Source organism: Agelaius tricolor, unplaced genomic scaffold, assembly GCF_023055355.1.
Source record: "Agelaius tricolor isolate 1412-34295 unplaced genomic scaffold, bAgeTri1.0.p SCAF_5, whole genome shotgun sequence".
Classification (NCBI taxonomy): Eukaryota; Metazoa; Chordata; class Aves; order Passeriformes; family Icteridae; genus Agelaius; species Agelaius tricolor.
In genome coordinates, this window is record NW_027269265.1 from 53840452 (window position 1) to 53864622 (window position 24171).

Sequence of the window (24171 nt, forward strand, 5' to 3'; positions counted from 1 at the left end):
CCGGGACCGGGTCCGTGTCCCCGCCATGTCCGGCTGTCGCCGCACGCGCGCGCCGCTCTGGGCGTGGCCACGTCGATGACGTCACGCGCACATACACCGCCCCTTCCCTCCCCTGCCGTCGCGTCTCAGTGACGCCATCGCGGCGCGCCGCGGGCGGTGCCGCGCGGCCGGAGCGGCCATGGCGGTGCCGGTGGCGGAGCCGGCCCGGGCCGGGCCCCGGCTGGGGATGGCGCTGGGGCTGGCGGCGGGCGCCGGCTTCTGCCTCGGCGTGCTCTGGGTCATGCGCCGCCGCTCCAAGGAGGCGGCGGGGCAGCCGCGCCTCGGTACGAGCGGGATGGAGCGGCGGGGGAAGCCGGATCGGGATGGGGGAATGGGGTTGGAATAGGGAGGAATGGGGCTAGAGGTGGGGTGGGAATGGGGCTGGAATGGGGCACATGGGATAGGGAGGCACGGAGCTCGAATGGAGGAAATGCAATGGGGTTGGAATAGAGATATGGGGCTGGAATGGGGCACATGGGATAGGGAGGCACGGAGCTGGAATGGAGGAAATGGAATGAGGTTGGAATAGGAAGAGTGGAAAACGCAATTAGAGTTGGAAGAATGGGGTTGAAACGGGTGGCGTGGGGTTGACTGCAGGAAATGGGGTTGGAAGAGGAAGAATGAGGCTGGAGTAGGGGAGAATAGGGATTGAATGCGGGGAATGGGATGGGATGGAATGGGGGAGCTGGGCTGGAATAGGGGGGCGTGGGGCCGGGATAGGGGGAAGTGAGGTTTGGGGTGTTGGGCTTTTACAAGTGCTGGCTTGGAGCCCTGAATTTGCTGGTTTTCGTCCATGTCTGTGCAAAACTTTGGGAACAGAAAATGAAACCGTGTTTTTACAGTGATCATAGAATAATGGGATCCTGGAATGGTGTGGGTGGGAAGGGCTCATCCAGTCCTACCCCCGGCCTTGGGCAGGGACACCTTCCACTATCTCTGGCTGCTCCAAGCCCCATCCAGCCTGGCCTTGGACACTGCCAGGGATGGGGCAGCCACAGCTGCTCTGGGCAAGCTGTGCCAGGCCCTCAGCACCCTCACAGGGAAAGATTCCTTCCAATATCCCATCTAAATCTTCTCTTTTCTAGTTTGGAGTTATTCCCCTTTGTCCTTTGACTCCAGGCCCTTGCAAAGAGTCTCTTTTCCATTTTTCCTTCAGACTCCTTCAAGGGGTAGTTGGGTCAGTGCAGAGCCTTCACTTTTCCAGGCTGAACAGTCCCAGCTCTCCCAGCCTTTCCCTGCAGCAGAGCTGCTGATCCCCTTGGTGTCCCTGTCAACACCAAGCCTCCTATCCCCTGCCAGCAGAGCCGTGGCCACATTTCCCTCCCCTGGAATGCTTTCCCCTGGGATCTGACCCTCGTTGTGCTGTGCTGCAGGCGAGGCCGTGCCCGGGGCGCTGCTCCCAGCGGGGGGAGATGGAGCCGATGGAGCCGTGCCCAGCCCCCTGCTGCTGAGGCAGGATGAGCAGCTGGAGCTGCTGGAGCGCCTGGACTTCGTGGTGAGGAACGTGGCCGAGCTGAGGAAGGAGGTGGAGGAGCTGCGGAACAGCCTGCAGGACCTGGCGGTGGAGATCGTGGATGAAGTCAGGTACTGCCCCTCTCTGCTGGGAAACAGCCACAGCATGCCTGGAGCTGGGAATGCTGGGAATGCCTGGGACCTCAGAGCATGGAGGAACAGCCACAGCTTTCCTGGGAAATCCATTCCAGTGCTGCACCACCCTCACAGGGAAAGATCCAATCCCTAAATGCAATCTAAATTTCCCCCTCTTCCAGTCTGAACCTGTTCTGTCACTCCAGTTCTTGTTGTAGGGGCTGGATGAACATCTCATCTATGGATTCTGTAAGGGTTGTCCATGGAGGAGGATTTGTTTATCTGCAGATATATTATATTAGATATGTTATGTTATATAGTGTATGTTATATAATTATACATTATATGTATAATATATAACTATATATTGTATAGTATACAATATACATTATATACTATATCATGTACATAATGTATATATATGTAATATATATCACATATATATTTTATATCGATATTATATGTTATAATTTATAAAATATATAATATATGCATTATATATAATTTAAATAATATATAATATTATGTATATATTATTATATAATAATACATTAATGCATAATACAATAATACATTGTTATATATATAATTTATATATAATATATAAAATATATAAAATATATAATATATATACTATATATTATATCATATATAATTTTAATTATATATGATACATTATATATTGTATAATTGTATATTATATAATATATATTATAGAATGCATTGTATTAGATACAATTTATTGTATAATATATATAATATATAATATATAGTTCTATATGTTTTAATGTAGTATAAGATATAATATATATATAATATATTAATGGATATTATGTATATTATACAGAATACACTATCAGCTCCATTTGAGTTTGTATAAACAGGAGTGAATCACCTCATGAATTCTTTGCCTAGAAAGGGAATTGGGTGGAGTCTGCTGGAGAGGAGAAGGGGAATGGCAGATATTTTACTACCAAATATTTATTTCTCTTCCTTTTTCTCTCCTTCCAGGACCCACTTGGAAGAAACCCAGCGTGTGGCTCGCAGGAGGAAGTTCCCCTTCTCCAGGGAGAGAAGTGACTCCACAGGTTCCAGCTCCATTTATTTCACCACCAGCTCAAGGAATCCCAACACAGATGATGGAGAGAGTGAAGGAGGGTAAGGAGAGCACTGGGACAGATGTTTTGGGGGATTTGGTGCCACATCTGGGCAGTTTAGAACCACAAAGAAGGGAATTTTCTTCCCCTACAGCCTGTCTTAATTTGCTTTTGTTACAGTACTTGTGTTACTGCCAAGGCCAGACTGAGAAATCTGAAATGATCCTTTAAGAGAAAGGAAAAAAAAAATTGAGGGGTTTTAAAGAAACAATTTGATTAAGGAACCTTGCAGAAGGAAGGGAGGTATGAGTCCAGCCTGGCAATGGAGTGAGAGAGTTTGGAAATCAAATTTCCAGACAATTTATATTATATTATATTATATTATATTATATTATATTATATTATATTATATTATATTATATTATATTATATTATATTATATTATATTATATTATATTGATCAAATTATCCTATCAGTGAATATCCTGAGGTGGAAGGGACCCAGGAGCATCATCCCAGTCCAACTCCTGGCCCTGCACGTGACATAAAATTCTGTGTGGTGTAAGAACATCATTAAAAATGCCAGTATAGCTGCATGTTATATAGTTAGACAGGTAACAAGTTCTCCTGCACCTGTGACTGCTGAATTTCTGAGGAAATGCTGCTCCTTTGTGCCTGAATCTGACCACTTCTGTAGCTTTTGGGGTATGGAAGTGTGTCCAAAAACAGGTGGTGCTGCTATATGCATTTTCCCAGAGTAGTTGGGATGAAATGTCATTTAAAGAGGGATTTTAGAATAGTGGGAGCATTTCATTTTTAGAGCATTGGGGAGATTTGGGCAGCCAAATGATCTGGGGGCTGGTGCCAGCTGGCATTTCAGCAGAGATTTTTCTTGCCAGGACAAAGAACAGGGATTTGGGACTGCCCTAAGCTCATGTTTGTCTCTAATAACTGAAGCTGGTGAGGGTGATATCGTTGGGGTTACAGAGCTTCATTCAGCTCAAGTGGTGTTGGGATGGGAGGGAAATTAGGGAGGGAGTGATTCATGGTGGTGTAATAGGTAACGAGGCTGAAGAGCACATTTTAGAACTGTAGAGTTGGTTCTGGAGGCAGGGCTTGGGTGTTTGTGTAACAGCAGATGCACTGAGTCATCAGGGGGACAATGGTTTGTGTAAACCTGCTGGAAAAGGGGGTTTTGGCCACACATCCCAGCCCTGGCTGTCCTCAGATCATAGAAAATTGTGAGTTCTGACAGAGGCCAAGAATTCAGAGTTTCAGAAAAGGCACCTCCTGAGGGGACAGGGGTGTATTTCACAGCAAAACCTCATTCATTTATTGGGAAACCAGTGGTGGTTGGTGGAGTCCTTACGTTTTAATTAACATCAGTAATTAGCTGTAATGACCAGTGTGGGGATTTGTGGATTAGCAGCTCTCACCTGATTTAAAACTGGAATCTTAGGTAATGCTTCACTTTGGTCCTACATAGAGAGTTGTAAAAATATCAGTCAGGCCAGGACCAGCTGCCTGTAGTGCTGTCTGCTAGGGATGTGAATGTGCTTGAAAAGTGGCATTTTCAGGGTAGGAAATGTAAATTTTGGAAAAAACCTATTGAAGCTTTGGAGCAGGCACTGGGAGGAGGAATGAGCCAGTTGCAAACAGGTGGATTTCAGCTGGGTGTTCATTGCTGAATTCTTTCAGTGGAATTCAGAACAGAGAACCCCCAATTTTAGCCTTATTTTGTGAACCACATGGGCATGAGCAGCTTCTCCAATTTCAGGCACAATTCCCAAAAATCTTCCAGGAGTTTTCAGGGAGGTTGTGCTGCTTAATTTCCCTGTGTGGCTTTGGGTTTTGGGCTTCTTCACCTCCTCTTCCCATGGGCTGTTTTCCTTCAGGATTGCCACATTAAAGCATTCCAGAGCTTTCCATCATTGTAAACTCAGAAAAACAGGCTGATAACACCTAAATCCCTTAATCTCCCTGAAAACTTTGGGTTTCCTTGTCTTTTTGAACTGGCAGAACCTGGTAGGGGCTGTCTGGCAGAAAGCACAGTTGGTTTTTGAGTTGAAGGCCTGAAATCTTGGCAGCTGTCAGTAAAATGTTGGGGGTTAGGATGGGGAAATCAGGGAATTTGAGGAGTTTATGTTTAATTACTGGAAATGAAATAGTCTAGAGAACTAATAATGTCATTAACATTAAGAAATGTAAATAAATGAAGGTTTTAATCTGAGGCAGAGCCGTGCCAGAGTCACCTACCCTTGTGTTGGTTATCCATTAATTCAGTGTCATCTCCAGCATGGCATTCTTGCTTTCCTGCCTTTGCAGTGTGAGGCTGATGCTTTATTTCTTGCCTATGTTTCAGGACAACATGGTGGGGTTTTGAAAGTCTGGATGAGGGTTTGAGGGAGCAGAGAGGGGAATTCCTGAGAATTAGGGATGGTTCTCAGGAAACTTTGATAGCCAAACACGCCTTGTTATCTGTGTGTGGGCAAAGCCCTGTCACTGCCTCCTTCAGATAGGGGCTGTGGTCACGTATCTGTGTCCCCAGACAAAGGCAGGGCCACAGGGCGGTCCCTGGGAGGAGCAATCAGCCGGGACAGAGGGAAGCACAGCTGGAGGTACCCAGTGCCCCCAGAGTGCAGGGAACTCAGATCCAGCAGAACTGCTCAAGTTCTCTTGGACAGTTACTCACTTAAATCAAGAAAGGCCCTGTGTTCAAGTGCACATTTTGAAATGACTGGCTGATTTGTGCCTGTTCTGTAGTTAAGAGCTTGCAGGTGAAAGTGAGGATTGGATTCCTTTCAAACAAGACAGATATTCTTGTTTGAAAAGGAATCAGCTCTGTAAGTTGACTCCCTCCTGCTGTGGTACCACTGTGTAACCCTGGTTTAAATTTCAAATTTGAAATTCCCAGCTTTAATACTGGGGGACCTTAATTTTCTCCACTTTCAGCAGCTCTGATCTGAGCTTTACAGGATCACTGATGTTAGGAGGAGCTGACAGGGTGTGCAGGGGAGGTGGGACAGTTAGAATCCTGGAATGGTTTGGGTGGGAAGGGACCTTAAAGCTCATCCAATGCCACCCCTGCCCTGGGCAGGGATGCCTTCCATAGACCAGGTTGCTCAGAGCTGACTTGGGACATCCTTCAGCTTTCTGGGGGTGATACAAGAAATGAGGTTGTGTGGGACACTTGGGTTGTGCAGTTTTCTCTGGGATAAGCCGAGATACTCTTCCTCTCCTTTCCTCAAACCACTTTGGTGATGTTTTCTTCCCCCAAAGTTACACCACGGCCAACGCCGAGTCCGACTACGACCGGGAGTCAGAGCGGGAGTCGGAGCGGGAGAGTGAGGACGAGGTGAGCTGTGACACCGTCAGGACCATGCGCAGGGACTCCCTGGAGCTGCCACCTGAGGATGACAGCTGTGACACCGTCAGGAGCCTGCACAGGGACTCACTGGAGCTGCCCCCTGAGCGTGAGAGCTGTGACACCGTCAGGAGCCTGCACAGGGACTCACTGGAGCTGCCCCTCGAGGGTGACAGCTGTGACACCGTGAGGAGCCTGCACAGGGACTCGCTGGAGCTTCCCCCTGAGGATGAGAGCTGTGACACCATCGGGGACTTGGTGGAGCTGCCCCTCGAGGATCAGAGCCCTCTGTCTGCAGAGATCTCACTGGAGGAGGGGCTGGGGCAGCTCCTGGAGCAGGCTGACCGCCTGCACAGCGGGGATGAGCAGGACAAGAGAGAGGGCTTCCAGCTGCTCCTCAACAACAAGCTGGCGGTATAGGTGCCTTGTTGTATTTTCCAGCACCGGGGGAGGGTCAGCTTGCATGTCAGGAGGGGTTTCTTCACTCAGAGTGCAACCTGGAAATGATCCCCACCTTGTCACCCAGCCCAGAGCACTGAGTGCCATGTCCAGTCATTCCTTGGACACCTCCAGAGATGGGAACTCTACCATGTCCCTGGGCAGCCCCTTCCATTGCCTGACCACCCTCTCCAGGAAGAAATTCCTCCTGGTGTCCAACCTAAACCTGTCCTGGCACAACTTGAGGCCATTTCCTCTTGTCCTACCCCTTGTTCCCTGAGAGCAGAGCCCAGTTCCCCCTGACCGCCCCCTCCTGTCAGGGAGTTGAGGAGAGGGAAAAGGTCCTTCCTGAGCCTCCTTTTCTCCAGGCTGAGTATCCCCAGCTCCATTCCCTTCCCTGGACATGCTCCATCCCCTCCCTCACTGCCTTTCTGACTTGAGAAGCCCAGAGCTGGGCACAGCACTGGAGGTGCCCCTGCAATTCCCAGCACAGGGAACTCTTCCGCAGCACCGAGTTCTAAACTCGCCCTCGCTGGGGTTCCACTTTGCTTCCTTTGGAATTGGGGCATTCCAAGGCTTAGAGAGATCACTGCATGAGCTGAGCTGTGAGTGCCCTGCTCGGGCTCGGTGCTGACCTGGCCTGGGGTGTTTGTGTTCCCTGCAGTACGCGGGGCAGCGGGAGTTCCTGTGGCGCCTGGCGCGGGCGCACTGCGACATGTGGGAGCTGACAGAGGACAAGGACGAGAGGAGGTCCTATGCCACAGGGGGTAAGGAGTTCCTGCTGCCCCAAGGGAGGGCTGGCACTCAGCTGCACAGCCCCTCCACCTGCCAGCAGGGCCGTGGTTTTATTGGGTTTCCCTAGAATCTGGTGGGAAGCAGCGCTTTAAAGGAATTTTTTGTGTTTAAAAACGGAGCTTTGTGAAAGAGTCTAAATAGGCTGAGACCTGCTTGGAGCTGGGAAAGTTGTTTCTCAAACCTGTCATCCATTTCTCTGTGATACTAAAATAAATCATAAATGTAAAATAAACAAGCTTTGCTGTAGCATACTGGATTTTCTCTGTTGACAGATATAAAAACAATACCTATTTTTAAATTCTCTTTGACTTCATTCCCTCTTTGTTCTTTACCACCTCAAAGGTGTCTGCAAGATTTTAGGTGAGTCAGAATAGAGAAAAAAATCATCTTTATTACAGTTAAGATGTGCAATAAAAGATATAAATTTAAATAATTTCTGTCTTGTTTAATATGCAAATAACTAAATAGAGTTACTTGATACTGTAGCTAATATAATTACTCTTTTTTGGGAATCAGTGGAACCATTTAAACATGGAATTCAAAGTTTTATATTGCCCTTTTAGCCATCAATAGGTGCTCAGTTGTCAGCTTTTTGAACCTGCCAGAGGATAAAATGATGTATAGGATGTTTCCAAGCCAAATACATTATCAAATTGACAAATATATGACTTTTATACTGTTCTGTTACTCTGACAGCCTCAGAGAAAGAAACTGGGAGAGAAAGCAACTGAATTTCTTACCTCTGACTCCTTTTTTTTGTTCCAGGGAAGGAAGAGCTGGAACTTGCCTTGCAGAATTGGGATCAAAGTGCTGAGTGCCACCAGTGGTGAGTGACTTTTCACTTGTTGCTTTTAATAAGCATAGGAAAAGGACCTGGAGGTTTTTGTGAGCTGAGCTGCAGTTAAAAAAAAAATAAAATACAAACCCCCCCACAAACTTTGCTGTTACTTGCACTGTGCCACACTGGTGGTGTTTTTCCATAAAAAGCCATTTTTAACAGCTTTGCTTACTTGGTGTAAGGAATGACTTGACAGACAGTAGGTTTGGTTGTGATGGCAGGAATAAATTTGGGGTATCTTACAGCAACTTAATTATGAATTTCTCTCTGAAGAGTTCTGGAGGAGAAGCTCCCAAGTGGAGGTGCTTTTGAGGCAAGAGGGAATGTGTTTGACTCCATCAGCCAGGCCTGGGAGGGTGGGCTTGGTGCTCTGCCAAATTCCCTATTTTCCACTTAATTCTGGAGGAAGGAGATCCATCACTCTCAGCAGACAGGCTTTTAGAGTCTCCTGGAAGTGTTTTCTGGCACTGCTGGCTCTGCTCTGATCCCCCTGCAGGGCCCTTGGTTTGGACATGAAGGGACACAGCAGCATGTGGCTCTTTTTTATTTAAACAGAGGTATTTTATGTATTTGTTCCATGCTAAAAGAAGAGATGATCTGCAGTTCAGCCAGGCAGTTGTGACCAATATTTCTGCACAGGAGAGGGGGAAGGACCTTGCTACCCTTCAGCAGCCTGGGTGCTGTGCTTCCAGCTTGTGTGGGGCATTTTTACATGTCCTTTAAAAAAATTACTCCAAAAGAGAGCTTGAGGAATGGCACAGGGATTTGGAGATAAGGGAACTGTTTCTGTTTCATTTCTGTCACTCTGGTGAATTCCTCTGTGAATGGTGTTTGTCAGCAGTTGCACCGAAGGATTGACAGCACTTTAATTAGAATAAAAGGGATTTTTTTTTTCTTCTTTAATGAAAATTATTGGGAAAAGAGGTTGCTGAGTCTTTGCCAAACAAGATCTGTGCTCTTGCAATGAGTAAATTTGCTTGAAGGATTGTTTTGAACCACTGGCATCTGAATAAGTGCCTTTATCATCTTAAACTGTATTTCCTTGTCTTTTTGACAATCTTTTGGTAATGAATTACTGCTCTCAATTAAAGCTTTGATTAGAAAGAGGAGTTTGGGAGCAGGAAAATCTCCAGCAGATCATGGTGCTGGGCTCTTGTCTCCTGGCTTAACATCTTTAAATGAATGGGGTTTAGTTGCCAGGGTGAATCTTAACATTTGTATTTTACAAAGCCAAGTTCTACTCCAGTGTCCAAATATTGACAGTTTTGCCTTGGAATTCCAAGTCTGGGACAATTCTTGGTCCCTCAGACCCCTTTCCCAAACAGGGATAAGGCTCCTTTCTGCACAGCTACATCTTGCTTCTAATTCTCCAGGGCAGCTGGAGGAAGGAAGCAGCAGAGCAGCATGTGGGAGGTGTGGGATTTCTTGGGAGTGAATATCTAACTCCCTTTATCAGCACACAAATTACTATTTTCTGCCACGAGTAGAACAGGAAATTATTCCCTTCCCAGCTCTGAAGTGGTCACAAGCTGGCTTAATTGCAGTCTTTCTTTATGCTAATTGAATTTACCCTGGGGAGAAAAAGCAGCAGAGGTTTTAAAGCTTTTTTTGGGTTGGATTTGATGCCCCAGCTCTTGGAGGAAGCGATCAGAGAACATTGTTCACATTTATTTAAATTACAGTTTTGTTCTGTCATATTTCTCTCTAGTGACTAATTTCCTTGCTGAAGAATCCTTTATTATCTTCTGTCACAGGGGAATAATTTATTATCTCTCACCACCCATCTTGTCTTTCCAATATTCTTCTCTCTCTTCCTTGTAGTTTTTCAGACAGAAGTGGAGGGATTCAGTGCAGGGCACAAGCTGGGAGAGTGGCATGGCTTTGTGCTGGTGTCATGGTCCTTTGCATTCTTTCTTCTACACACACCACCATTTTCTCTTTCCCACTGCATCCCAAATGGCCACTTTAATGGAAATATTCCCAGTTATTTTGCTGCCTCCCCACACAGGCTGTGTGAAGCCTGATGGTGCAGGAATTCCTGGGCTGAGTTTTTTCTCTGTGTTTATCATTTCATGTTGATTTTCTATTTTATCAGTTGCCTCTTGAAAGTTTGTGGATTCCTTCAGATGAAATTGTGCTGGCTTTTGGTGCTGATTCATTGTGTTTTGTGCTTGTTATTTCCTCCTGCTGCCCACATCACTCCCAGTTTTTTGAGGTGCTGAGGAAGACAAGAAGTACTTTGCCTACAATTACCATTGCGAGGAAAGATTTCTCCCCTCAGTGCCTCGTTGTTGTTCAGTCATCACTGACATTTTAAAGAAACAAAGAAAGAAAATAACTGGGGAAGGGAAGGATTTCTGCTGGGAAGCTGTACTGCTGGCTACAGCTCCTTTTGGGCTTGGAAGGATTTGACAGCAGGAGGAAAAGTGGTTTCTCAGGAGTGCCAGGGAGAGCAGTAAGTGTGTGGGGCTGTGTCTGGCCTGGCTTTGGGACCTGCCCAAGCACAAAGGAGAGGCTTTCATGGCTCTGCTCTGGCCATGGAGTGTGGGACAAAGCTCTGCTTGTGGCTGGTGCTGTTGGAAGCTGGCCGGTGCCAAGGGAGCCATCTCCGGGCACAATGGAGCAGGAATTTGGTCAGGGCTGCACAGACAAGCCAGCCCTGTGCAGAGGGGCTGATCCAGCCCATGCTGCCCTTGGGATGTTCCCTTGGGAAAATGTGTTGGGCATTAAATGCATTTAGTGCCTTAAGAGTAGATCTGTGTGTGGGAAGTGAGGGATTCACAGGGAATGATCTCAGAGCCTCTCTGCTCCTGACTTACAATGACCTGGTTCTTACCTTGGATTTGGACACCAAAGCCCTTCTCTGCTTTGACTGTCAAAGATCCCTGAGCAGGTGGAGCTTTTGTCCATTTAAACTGATTTCAGCTCTTGAGTGGGACAGAGCAAGTTCCCAAGTCTGTTCTTGCTTTTAGGGATGGATGGATGGATGGATGGATGGATGGATGGATGGATGGATGGATGGATGGATGGATGGAGCATCAGTGGTTGCACAGACCTTTCAGAAATGAATTGAGAAACAACTGTGGCCTTTTAGAATTCCCAGCCCATTCCCTGTGGGTGTTTGCAGCACAACTGTAAGCACGGGGCAGCAGCTTTAGGGATCAGGAAAGGAGAGCGAGCTGTAGATTTGCCTTGGCTTCCATTCCTCTTGCTTAAAGTAATACTGGAAGTGCAACCAGAGGGATTTCAGAGAAACCTGAGGAACATGGTGCAGGTGCTGTGTCAGGAGCTGCAGTTTGAGTTGGACATCTTGCCCTGGAAATGAAGCACTGCCTGCTGAAAACCCTCGCTGTGGGAGGAATCATAAGCTCCAGGCCCCTTGGGGTTATCCTGTGTGTTATGGAGAAGTGGGATTGGCTTGGATGAGTCTCCAGAATGTGCCCTTTCTTCTGGAGAGTCTGGCAGTGTGGTGGAACATCCTGATCACCAGCCCTTTTCAGTTCTGTGGGTACATCTGGCTGTCCGTGGGCAGATCCTGGATTTTTGAAAAGTCACAGCATTCCGGATATGCCTGGGGGATGGCTTTCATTTAACACCTGGCACTGCTTCAGGATTTCACTCCTGCTGCATCACTGCCCAGATCTGGCCAATTCTGAGCCAGATTCTGGGTTTATGGGCTGAACATTTTCTGTTCTGCAGGCAGATTAAACAGGGAATTTGCTGTTAGTGTGATATGGAGCAGGAGCAACTGTAGGAATAGGTGTTAGGAGATAGTTCAGAATGTAGTGGAGGGAAAATAACATGGAATTAGAGCTGTCTGAATGCAGCCCCCTGACTTGTGTGCCCTGGAAGGTGAATTCAGAAATGTGAACATTCAGAGTCCAGGAGCTCTCCCATATGGATGTTTGTGGGCTGTAAGGAGGGGGAACATGAGCCTCCTTCACTTTTTCCTTCCATCTTGTCTCCCCTTGGAAGAGCCAAAGCTTTTTCCCCCCAACTCTTCAGGATCAGCTGGTCATTAATTTCAGGTGGAGTCACTGGGAATTCTGCTGTCTCTCCCAGAGCACTAATTCCCACATAAATTCTTATTTCAATTTTTGGTTGCTGCAGTCCAAATACCCGCCTGCCAATTCCCTGTCCCCTTACTCAAGTGCAGGGACTCACATATATCTACCCAGTGCACAGGAAGGTAAAAAACTGGGAATGCTCATAAAATATTGGGAAAACTGTCTTGGAGGTGGTTTAAAGAGCTTAGAGGTGTGTTTGGGCTAGCAGAGCCCCCTGACTGTGGAGGGGAGGTGCTGGAGGCTCTGTATTCCATGGCACAGTGCTGCTTCCAGGGAAGTCAGAGTGCAGAACCCAAAAAGTCCTTAAATCCTGGGGATTTAAGCTGGAAGATCAGGCTCTCTCAGCTGGTGGTTCCTGCTTGCACAGAGTTTATTTTCTAATAAATGGGGAAATCCTGAGCTGAGAGTCCTGGTGTGTCAGCAGCTTAGTGAGGAGTCTGGCTACTTATTAATCAAGGGATATCCTGAGGAAAGCTCTGGATGGATCTGAGCAGTAATGCATAGGGCACCCAGTGGTTATAGGGGATGAAAATCCCCATCATCATTATTTTTATTCTTTCCTGGTGCTGCTGCTCAGCCTCCCCTGCACCTCCACAGTGCTCTGGTGATGCTCAGCCCGAGGCATCCCATGGAATGAGCTGGAATCAATGACTCCATCCTGCCAAGCTGAGCAAGCAGGGGAGAGAACAGCAGAAAGCACAGCCTAAAATCCCAGAAGTGCAGAGTTGTGGGTGTGAAAATCCCCCACAGTCCAGTGGCCCTGAACCTGGGATCAGCAAAGCTGGGTTGGGAACAGTCATCTTTCCTGGGAATACAGTGAAAATCAGATCAGGTGTCTCTTCACATATATATATATTTTAGTTTATTTCATGGCATCAAAATAGGACTGAAATTTAATTTACTGCTGCTTTTATGGCTTCTTCATCAACATTTCACCAGGCTGTTAAAAAAACCCTGGAATTTTTATTTGTCATGAGATAACTGTGTGATTTATTGTCTAGGAATATTTTATCTCATGATCTTAGAAAATAAGCTTTTTATTGGCTTGTATTTCTCAACCCCTGTCATGTTGTGGTTAGGGATGTGTAGTCCAGGCTGGGAAACAAATTGGAGAAGATCCTAGAAACACTTACTCCATCATCTGCACACAACAGAGTGGAGCTGTGGAGCCCCAGCAGCAGGAAAAGATTTTTGTCCCATAACCCACTGATCCTGGTAATCCTTTCCATTATCATGAAAAATAAGAATTTTAGAGCTGATCTAGAGCTTTTCCACAAGAAAGTTAACAAATTAAGGGAAGAGATTTAAGGCAAAATGTTAAATTGTTCAGGAATCGTGACTTTGTGCTGTAAGTTACACACCGGAGATGGAGCAGTGAGGTGTGAGGGGATTTGTGGGATTTTGTGACTCTGAGGAAAGTGTAATTGGAGATTTAAAGGTCTCCTGACAGATTCCTGCACATCTGCTGTGGTTAATCATCCCAAAGGATCCTTTGGGATATCGCTATCTGTGGCAGCACTGGGGTGTGGGTGTAGGAAGGGGGATTTTTATTTGCATCTTTCTGCTTTTCAGCTTTATTTTTTGCAAGAATGAGCCATGTTATTGATTTGTCTCTCTGTTCCACTTGATATTTTTTGAACCAAACTCAGAGAAGGGATGGAAATGTCCTCCACTCCCAGAGCCCAGCAGGATAGGAGAGGCCAAACTTCCATCTGCAAGTTCTGTCCCACTTGAGAGCTCTCTGAGCTGCTGTTGTTTCTTGGGAAGTGATGCAGGGAGGGAGGTTTTGAACCACTGTGATGCAGGGAGGTGAGGTGGGAGGGTGCAAATCCACAGGGAATCAATTTTGAATTTCACAGCTCGTGCAACGACTGCTTTTGCTGGGGCCTTGCTTCTCAGGCTCACAACTCAAGGTCTCTCACTGGCTTTCCACTCTCAACACTGAGCATGTGTCATTCTGTTTCCCAGCTGCAGGATGTGGGTAGGTTTTCCAAGTGTTTCCCTGGAAGCAGAGCCCTGTGTGCTGCAGCTGGGCTATGTGTAAGGAGGTTGCTGTGCCCTGTAGTTCATTCATTGGAGCTGCTCTTAGTCTGCCTCTTGCTGCAGTAACTTCACTCTGCCCTGCTCTGGGTCCTGGCACAGCTTTCCCTGCTCAGAGAAACAATTCCAGGTGTGGAAGTGTGCTGCTCCTGGTTTTTAGCTGTCAGAGCAGTGAGTTTGTGTCACACCCAACCCCCCTGGCTGCCTCATCCTTCCAGCTCCTTCCTTCTTAGTGCTACATTTTTGCTGCTTATGTCTCTTCCCTGTCAGGGATGTGCTGGATTCCTTGTTTTCCCCACTAAGGTGTGAAGCTTTAATGCACTTCACAGAATCCTGGGATGGTTTGGGTTGAAAGGAACCTTAAAGCTCTTCCCATTCCACCCCTACCATGGGCAGGGACACCTTCCATTATCAAAGGCTGCTCCAAGCTCTATCCAGCCTGGCTTTGAGCACTTGTAGATCTCCCTTCTGCAGCCATGGACAGCAGGGAAATGTGGATTCAGTGTGGATTCTGTCCCAGCTTGTTCATGCAGGTGTCTCCCCATGCAGGTTTGCCATCCTTTGTGGGCAGGTGTCGGAGCAGGAGAGCATTTCCAAGCGCATCCAGGCTGGATATGTTTTCAAGGTGAGTGGCCAGGAGGTGCTGGGCTTGGTGTGAGTATCAAACAACACTCATTTCTGCAGCTGGAAATTGGGAACGTTGGCTCCAGTTCTTCTGAGGGAAGCAGTAGATTTCAGAGGTGCCAGGGATGAGGAGGCTGATTCCAGCCATGCTTTTTGGGAGTGACTCTGCAGTTTTAGACACTATAATTACCAGAAAAAAAAAGACATCTTGTAAATGAATTTAGGTAAAGGATGAGACTTAGAGCTTAAAATATGGAATTATTTATATGGAATTATATACCAGCTTGTCTGCAGTATATGCCTGTGAGCAACCTGCACCCTCCCAGGGAGCAGTTACTGCTCAAAAAGGATTTCTTTCATTTGCTTCAGATTCCCTGTTTTTTATTCCTAGTATTATTACTAGGAATGATCTATGATGCCTTGTGGATGTTCCAGGGGAAAAGGACATGGAACAGGCCACAGGTTATTGTTTCCCCATCGGCCTTTGGCATGATCAGTGAGGTTATGGCAGAGCTCTGGAGCAGGAATAAAATGCAGGGCAGCTTCTTTGTGTGTGTGTGCAAAAATTCCTGTCCCTGAGGCTGGAGAAATGCTGCTTTTCCTTGATCACTGAATCCAGTCTAATTTTACTGTTTGTGGCACTTAAATTGTGGATTCCTTCCTTTCCTCTTTCTCCACCTGCTCTGGTGGGTATTTTACTTTCTTTTGACAAAGATGTGACATGTGCTGGTGCTGCTTTCCCACAGGAACACATTGATAAAGCCATTGCCCTGAAGCCACAGGACCCACAGCTCTACTATCTGCTGGGAAGGTGGTGTTACCAGGTAAGAGAGTTTATTCTCACCCCCTGGGCAGCCTCTGAAGGGTTCAGAGCTCCACCTTGGGTTTTTAGTCACTGCTGGTGGCATGGGAGGGGAAATGGCAAAGGGTGGGTTAGGAAAAGCTTGAGCTGCAAACTCCTTTCCTGTTCCCAGTGCTTTGCTTGATAAAAACAACCTTCCTTCCATCCTCTGAGCACACAGGGATGTGGTCAAGGCCATCTGAGGAGCTTCTGCTCGCAGTGTGTTGGTGTGTGATGTGTTGCATGTGTCCCCCTGCCCCTGCCACACACAGAATTGGAGGCACTGGCAGCATGTGCCAGCTACTTTGCTTCCTGACAGGGAAAAGCTTGGAGGCAAATGCCAAGCTCTCAATCAGATTTAGAGCCTAAAAAAGGGAAAAAAAGTCTGCAGTGACTGTTGCTGTTCCATTTGTGCCATTGGAAAGCACTTTGTTGGGAATGGAGCCACAGTGCAGGGTTTGTAGCTGGGATAATTGACAGTGGGAATTACAGAGCAGCCCTGAGCTGAACTGCTGGGAGCTCCTGGCTCTTTTCCTGGAAAAAGATCCTTCCTTCATGCTCAGCTTGGAGCTGCTGAAGCTGTGGAATAAAACCACGGGTGGAGAAGTGTGGTAGTGCTTCATCTAGTCTGCATTGTTGGAATTATACAGGATTAAACAGGGTTTTGTCAGAGGGAGCTGGTGGATTCCCCATCCCTGGAGGTGTTCAGGGAATGCCTGGAGGTGGCATTCAGTGCTCTGGGCTGGGTGACAAGATGGGGATTGTCACAAATTGGCCTCCATGGGCTGGGAGGGTTTTTCCAACCTAAACGATCCCATGATTATCTGGTGGGAAGGCTTCAGCCTGCCTCTCCCAGGGAATCACAGGGTGGAGGAGAGCAGGTTCCTGTGGAAGGTTTAGGCTGGGAGAAGGGAGAGCACAGGTGGGGACTGGTGTGGCTGCAGTGTGGCAGGTTGGGATTTGGGGCCATCCATGTCCCAGATGTGTGGAACTGCAAAAACTGACCTGGGATGAGGGAAAGCAAATTGGGTTAAATTCTGTGGCCTGACTTGGATACTCCATGGGAATATTCCCAAACTGCCAAGGGGGTTGGCTTCCTCCCTGCTGCAGGAGCAGCTCCCAGGGACTGGGCAGGCCCTTGTTCCTGTGCTGATGTTGGATGGATGGGCCAGGTTGTCCTTTTCCTGTGCAGGTTGCCCACCTGGGCTGGCTGGAGAAGAGGACGGTGTCGGCGCTGTTCGAGGCTCCCCTGACAGCCACGGTGCAGGACGCACTGCAGAACTTCCTGAGGGTAAGGAAAGGTGGGAATGGGCCAGGGAGGGGCAGCACTGACTGCACAGCTCATAGGAACAGCATCACTGCCCTGCACAGCTCACAGCTCACAGCATCACTGCCCTGCACAGCTCACAGCTCACAGCATCACTGCCCTGCACAGCTCACAGCATCACTGCCCTGCACAGCTCACAGCTCACAGCATCACTGCCCTGCACAGCTCACAGGAACAGCATCACTGCCCTGCACAGCTCACAGGAACAGCATCACTGCCCTGCACAGCTCACAGCATCACTGCCCTGCACAACTCACAGCTCACAGCATCACTGCCCTGCACAGCTCACAGCATCACTGCCCTGCAAGCTCACAGCATCACTGACCTGCACAGCTCACAGGAACAGCATCACTGCCCTGCACAGCTCACAGGAACAGCATCACTGCCCTGCACAGCTCACAGCATCACTGCCCTGCACAGCTCACAGGAACAGCATCACTGCCCTGCACAGCTCACAGGAACAGCATCACTGCCCTGCACAGCTCACAGCTCACAGCATCACTGCCCTGCACAGCTCACAGCATCACTGCCCTGCAAGCTCACAGCATCACTGCCCTGCACAGCTCATAGGAACAGCATCACTGCCCTGCACAGCTCACAGGAACAGCATCACTGCCCTGCACAGCTCACAGCATCACTGCCCTGCACAGCTCACAGCATCACTGCCCTGCACAGCTCACAGCATCACTGCCCTGCACAGCTCACAGCATCACTGCCCTGCACAGCTCACAGGAACAGCATCACTGCCCTGCACAGCTCACAGGAACAGCATCACTGCCCTGCACAGCTCACAGCATCACTGCCCTGCAAGCTCACAGCATCACTGACCTGCACAGCTCACAGGAACAGCATCACTGCCCTGCACAGCTCACAGCTCACAGCATCACTGCCCTGCACAGCTCACAGCATCACTGCCCTGCAAGCTCACAGCATCACTGCCCTGCACAGCTCATAGGAACAGCATCACTGCCCTGCACAGCTCACAGGAACAGCATCACTGCCCTGCACAGCTCACAGCATCACTGCCCTGCACAGCTCACAGCATCACTGCCCTGCACAGCTCACAGCATCACTGCCCTGCACAGCTCACAGCATCACTGCCCTGCACAGCTCACAGGGATGGCACTGGGCTGCTTGGATCCCTCCTGGTCCTTCCCCATGGCCTGGGACCTGGGTGGAAGGAAAGCTGATGAGAAGTGTCCATTCCAGCATAGCCACAGAAGAATGGGTTGTTGAAGGTGTCAGAATTGCAGCCCAAAGTGCTGAGAATTGCTTTAGGGAGTTGGTTTTCCTTTCTAAGGCTGCACAGCGATTCCTTGTTCAGTACTGGATACATCTGGGCTGTGCTTCCAGGATCTGGGAGCTGGCAGCTCCTCCCTCAGAATATTTTACTTAAAGCCTGGCTGACTTTTGCATTTCAGACTTTTCCAGACAACTGCTTGAAGGTTTCAGGGGCATAATGCTTTATGTATTTATTAGGATTCTCCTTCCTGCCATCTATTTTTTTTCCTTTAAAAGCTGCAGGGAGCCTGATGTAAGAATTAACTGTGTCCTTGCATATCCTAATGTCTGCTCTTCCCTGTCACACCCTGCCTCTGTTCCTGTAGGTTGAGGAGCTGAGCCCAGGGTTTTCCAAAGCAGGAAGAGTTTACATTGCCAAGGTAACCACTCACTTCTTGTTTGTTCAGAGGGTAAGAAATACTTGTATTAAAAATCACCTTTGGCTGTAAAGTGCTGACCAGGTAGAAAATACTCCAAGCAGGAGAAATATTTTATAGGATGATAATATTTCCTTTTATCCTTTAAATCTTTTTAGGCCAAATCACCTTGTACAGAGGCTTTAAAATTCAGGGGTTTTGCCTTTGAGTCAGCCAGTGGAGCATCCCTGGTTTTTAACAGATGAAATTCTTTATAAAGCAGGAATGGTGACTTGGCAGCTGTGGGCTGGTGGTTTAATCCTTCCCACCATGCCTTCTGTGGTGATAAAGCCAGAGAATCATGGGGAGAAGTAAAGGATAAAGGATTTCTCTTTCCCTGTCCAGCATAGGAGTCTTGAGCCCTCTTGCTGAGGGGTTTTTAGCACCCACTTCCTTTTCCTGGATGAATTTCATGGTCTCCAAACACCCCCAAGACTCTCTGGGCACCCAAAATCTTCCTGTTCCCAGAGGGATCACTGTGCCTTGGCTGCTGGTCACATGGAGAATAGTTCATGCCTATTTTGGGACCCGAGACTCCTGTAGATAATATTTATTACATTTTCAACAGGCTGGGGAACGATGTGCTCCCAGGAGAGAGGTTTTTGTGGAGAAAATGGTGTGAGGAAGAGGGGAAAAAGCAACTGAAAATCAAAGTAGAGTTTGAAAAGAGTGAAAACCACAGGGGCACCTTAAAATGGCCAAACAAAACCCAATCTCCTTCCCCAGAAAGAAGGAGAGTCAAATATATTTAGTATTCCAAGATCTGGTGGTGCTTCTGAGGCGTGGTGGCTGAGGGATACTGCAGGAGATGCCAGTGCAAAGGGTGAAGAGGCAGAAACAGCTCTTTGTAGCAGTTGCCCAGTTCCATTTGCTGTCTGTTTTTCTCCCATTTAACCCCTCTCCCATGGCCATTTCCCTTCCCAGTGCTACAGGGACCTCGGGAACGCCTCGGCGGCGGTGCTGTGGATGGACCTCGCTGCGGAGCTGCCAGGGTACACCAAAGAGGTAAAAATGGATTCTGCACCTCTGCTCCACCCTGGGACAGCCCAGCTGGGTCACTGCAGCCACAGGGAGGGACAACAAGTTGGATGGGAGGGATGGAGCACCTTTGCCATGAGAGAATGGGGCTGAGAAGTTTGTGGTGCCCTAATTGTGGCCTTCCAGTGACAGGAAAGAGGGAGAGACAATTTACAAGGGTCTGGAATGACAGGAAAAGGGGGAATGGCCTCAAACTGAAAGCAATTACGCTTGGATCAGGTATTAGGAGGAAATCCTTCCCTGTGAGGGTGCTGAGGCCCTGGCACAGGTTGCCCAGAGAAGCTGTGGCTTCCCCATCCCTGGAAGGTGTCCCTGCCCAGGAACTGGATGGGCTTTAAGGTCCTTTTCAACCCAAGCTATTCCAGGACTCCACAATATGCTTAAAAGCTGGTTTGGAGGAAAAGAAGGGAAATGGTGTTTTGTATTTGTTTTAATCAAGCTGTACATTTATGAATTTCCCTCTTGCCATTTCCAGGATGCAGAAAGCGAGAAGGAACTTGAGGAGATGCGCTCAGTCTGTAAGGAATAATTTTGGAAAAACTCATCCCACTGCAGAGACAGTAAAATTCCAAATGGATTTCATCATCCTGACAATTTCAAGTACACTTCATGGATAAGCAACAAGAGCTTACAGGAAAATACCCAGCAGCACATCCAGGAAAACATCTTGGCATTAATGGGATAAAATAGTGATTTATTTTCCTTTGCAGAGAACTGCATGTGTTTGATTTTAGGATCCCTAAAAATGTTACATTCCTGAAAAAAAGGGGGGAACGTTTATAGGTAGAGTTTGTGATATAAAAACACTTGTGGTTATTTATATGTGTGTGTATATATATATATATATATGGCAGATATACATGAGATAGTTTGTGATATAAATATGTATTATATATTTTTATATGTGTGTGTATAAATATATATATATTTATTTATATATATTATATATATGTACGCACATATATCTTTTATATCACACTCTCTACCTGTCAGAAATCCTTGCTGATGAGCTCCCAATTCATTCCTGAGGAAAACTTGAGCCAAATTTTTTTCCAGTTTATTTGTATTGTGTTTTCCATACTAATTAATGGAATCAGTTGTAATAACTGTTTAATGGGTTTTGGGGAGATCAATTTCCAAGTGGGACCAAGAAACTTTTCTGCACAATCCAGACTGGATTTTAAGAGATTCATTAGTCAAAGAAGTGAGGAAAAGGATTTTAAACTTCAGGATTTTCTCCCAGTGATGTTTCTGTCTTCACTTCGTTCACACAAGGCTGAAAACTTCTGTCCCTCCAAACTGTGCTGCTGTGGTTTAAATGGAATGACTGAGTTTGGGAAGTAGTTCTTGATCAGTGAACTGCCCACAGGGGTGGGAATATCCCTGTGGCAAAGATGATGTTTCGCTGTGATGATCTTCTGCCACTGACCAGATGAATTCTCTTTGAATTAATTATCTCCTGGATTAACGAGGCGACGCCGAGGAGGTGAAGCCGAGACTGACGTTCCTCCTGCAGCTCCTGGGGACCAAACAGCAACAGGGAATTGTGCTGGATGCTGACACGGATGGGGAAGGAAAACCTGTTGTGGAATTCCCCACATATGTATCAAGGCTTTGTTGGTATCCCTTAAAACTCCAATGGCAGCTACTGAACACTAATTCCTGAATGTCTGTTTCATGCTGGGGTGGTTGTGAGGGGTAAAGTGAGGAGCGTGTGAGTAAAACATTCCTTAAATCACCTTTTTTTCCCTTGCACTGTGGTGGGTTTGTTACTTCCTGAAAATAACACTGAAGGGGAGAAGTGCAGCACATCTCCAGCATTCAAACTTCCTGGATTGCAGGTCTGGATGCTGCAGGGCTGGGGGGCAGGCACTGGCCAAAGCACAGATGGGGAGCTTTGGGAGGACCTGGATGGAGGGATGGGCCTGTGCTCGTGCCAGTGCAGTTGTGGCCTTTGTCACCTTGTGGGGAATGTGGTGGCAGCCCCGGGAGCAGCTGCTGGGAGCTGGGGCAGGGCCTGGCACTGATCCAGGGCAGGGCAGTGCTTCCCTTGGGGGGGTTGGCCCCCCACGCTGAGCTCAGGCAGGATCAGGGTCACAGATGCTGCATTTTGTGCCCCTGAGAGTTTCTGTCCCCCCTGGGGATTTCCTGCCGGGATGGGGCAGCGCAGGAGCAGAATTGAACCTGCAGCTCCTGTGGCCATTGCTGGCCTTTGTCTCTCTGCTGTGCCCTCAGACCGTGGCAATTTGCTGCTGCCACTGCCACCCCCTGGGGGCTGTGTCCTCCTGGCAGCCCTTCCCAGCCCCAACAGGAGCTCCAGTGCTGCCTCTGTGCCTGTGGGCAGTGTTTGCTGGCAATGTGCCTCACCCCTGGCAGGATCCTTTTGTTCCAGAGCAGGCAGACTCCAGAGCTTTTGGGCTTCTCAGCTGCAGGGCTGGATTGCAGAAGTCCCTGCAAAGAAGAATAACCATGAGGTTTGTCCAGGTGGTGCTTTCAGAGCCCACCTGACAGTCTGTGCTTTGTGCTGGAGGCTGTTGTGCATTGGCACTGCAGGGAATGAATGTCCCCTTCCCAGTTCAGCCCAGCAGATCCCAAAGGCTCTTACAGGAATATTTATCCTTCACTTCCCTGTGTGATAGCTTAATCTCCACCTGCCGTGAGCCATTCCTTGAGTTCTCCTGGAGAAAACCTCACAGCAGAGGAGTTTGCCAAGAGCCCAGAGCTGTGTTTGGAGCAGAGAGAGCTGAGAGCTGTGTCTGCCTGCGCTGCCCCAGCCTGGCAACATCCCCATGGAACAGCCTGGGCAGATGGGATTAGATGGAGCAAAATCCCTTCATGCAAGAGGTTTTCTCCTGTGCAGATCAGGCACGGGGCAGGCAGTGAACTTTGGAAATCAGCTGATTTCCCCAGAAAGCATCACTCCCATCAGCATCAATGACAGGACCTGTGCCCACTGCTCAGGAGTCACCCAGCCAAAATCAAGGGCAAAGCTTGGTTTGGGTCTGAGAACTTGAAATAACTTGGAAAGAGAAGAAATGACCTTTTTCTTCTTCCTTCCTTTCAGATGCTGGAATTGCCTCTGTGGATGTGCACTGAGCCCTCGCTGCAGGGAACTGCCAGGCCTTAATGGTGGTGAGCTCATGTTCTTCTCACTGGGGAACTGGAAATAATTATTAATTAGCAATTGCAGAAATGTTTTCTGAAACCTTTCCCCTTTGCTGGTAGATCTTCTCTTTGTGGCTTTGAATTTACAGAATTCCCTGCTGTCCTTTGCCCTGCCTGAATTCCTTGCAGCTCCTAACTGGGAAAACCTGGGATAACTCAGAGGGGACAGAGGTGACATTTTTAGCTGAAAACCTGGGGCAGTTGAGAGGGGACACAAGAACTGTTTGTGTAGGAAAATGTGAGGGGATGTCAAGGGGAGCCAGGTGGCATTTTGAGGGAAAAGCTGAGGTGATGTTCAGGGGAGAGAATGCAAATTTCAGAGTAGAAAAGAGCTAATCAATATTGTACAGGAAGGAAAATTTTGGGGGTAAACCTCGATGTAATCTGTAGGGGACAGAGTGAAGATATTGGAGTAAAAATGAGGTACTCCGTAGCAGACAAGGAAAATTTTGGAGGCAGAGCTTGACAAAATCTCAAGAGTAGGGAATGAACATATTGAGGGAAAAATGAGGTGATGAGTACTGAGCATACAGTTGGGAAAACTCGGGGATAAATCTGAGATAATTTCTAGGGGAGTGCATGAACATACTGAGGTAACGTGAGGGAATTGGTTGTGGGCAGATGGGGAAATTTCTGGGTAAAAATTATATGGAATAATCTGTAAAGTGAACATTTTGAAGTAAAAACTAGGTACACATGGAAAATTTTGGGGGTAAATCTTGACAAAAGCTACATGATAGGAAGTAGTAAATAATGTTGAAGGAAAAATGAGGGAATCAGTAGTGGACAGGTAGGGGAATTTTGGGGGGAAAAACTTGAAATTATCTAAAGGTTGAAAATTAATCTTTTCAGGCAAAAATGAGGTAATAAGTTATGGACAGGTAAGGAAAATTTTGGGAGTAAAACCTGAGTAAATCTCAAGGGAGAGAGTGAACACTGACATAAACTGAGGCAGTCATGGGGGGTAGGCAAGGAAATTTTGGGGGTAAAACTTGGGAAGATCTGTAGGGCAGAGAATGAACATCTTGAGGCAGAAATGATCAGAAGTCAACATTAGGTAGAATTTGGGGGGCAAACCCTGAGGTAATTATGTAGGAACAGTAAGTGGTTTTGGGAAAAAATCTGACATAATTTGCAGGGCACAGAATGAACATTTTGGGGATAAGAGATATAACCTGTGTGGTTTTGGTTTTAAAATCTAGTTGGTAAATAGG

General features: G+C 47.5%; 1 protein-coding gene across 1 annotated transcript; it reads left to right on the plus strand.

Annotated features, from left to right (window-relative positions):
• The first annotated feature begins 126 nt into the window (after positions 1-126).
• On the plus strand, positions 127-21530 carry RMDN3 (regulator of microtubule dynamics 3). Its single transcript, XM_071428174.1, has 12 exons — positions 127-323; positions 1413-1623; positions 2638-2784; positions 6003-6501; positions 7190-7292; positions 8086-8146; positions 14815-14890; positions 15636-15713; positions 16923-17021; positions 18665-18718; positions 19679-19759; positions 20268-21530. Exons 1-12 carry the CDS (start codon positions 179-181, stop codon positions 20319-20321), a joined length of 1608 nt encoding a protein of 535 aa, XP_071284275.1. The 5' UTR covers positions 127-178; the 3' UTR covers positions 20322-21530.
• Positions 21531-24171: the final 2641 nt, after the last annotated feature.

Coding starts and splice junctions, on each gene's coding strand:
- RMDN3 (XM_071428174.1), top strand. CDS start 179: ATGGCGGTGCCGGTGGCGGAGCCGGCCCGGGCCGGGCCCCGGCTGGGG. Junction 1,624..2,637: donor GAGATCGTGGATGAAGTCAG/GTACTGCCCCTC, acceptor CTCTCCTTCCAG/GACCCACTTGGAAGAAACCC. Junction 19,760..20,267: donor TGCCAGGGTACACCAAAGAG/GTAAAAATGGAT, acceptor TGCCATTTCCAG/GATGCAGAAAGCGAGAAGGA.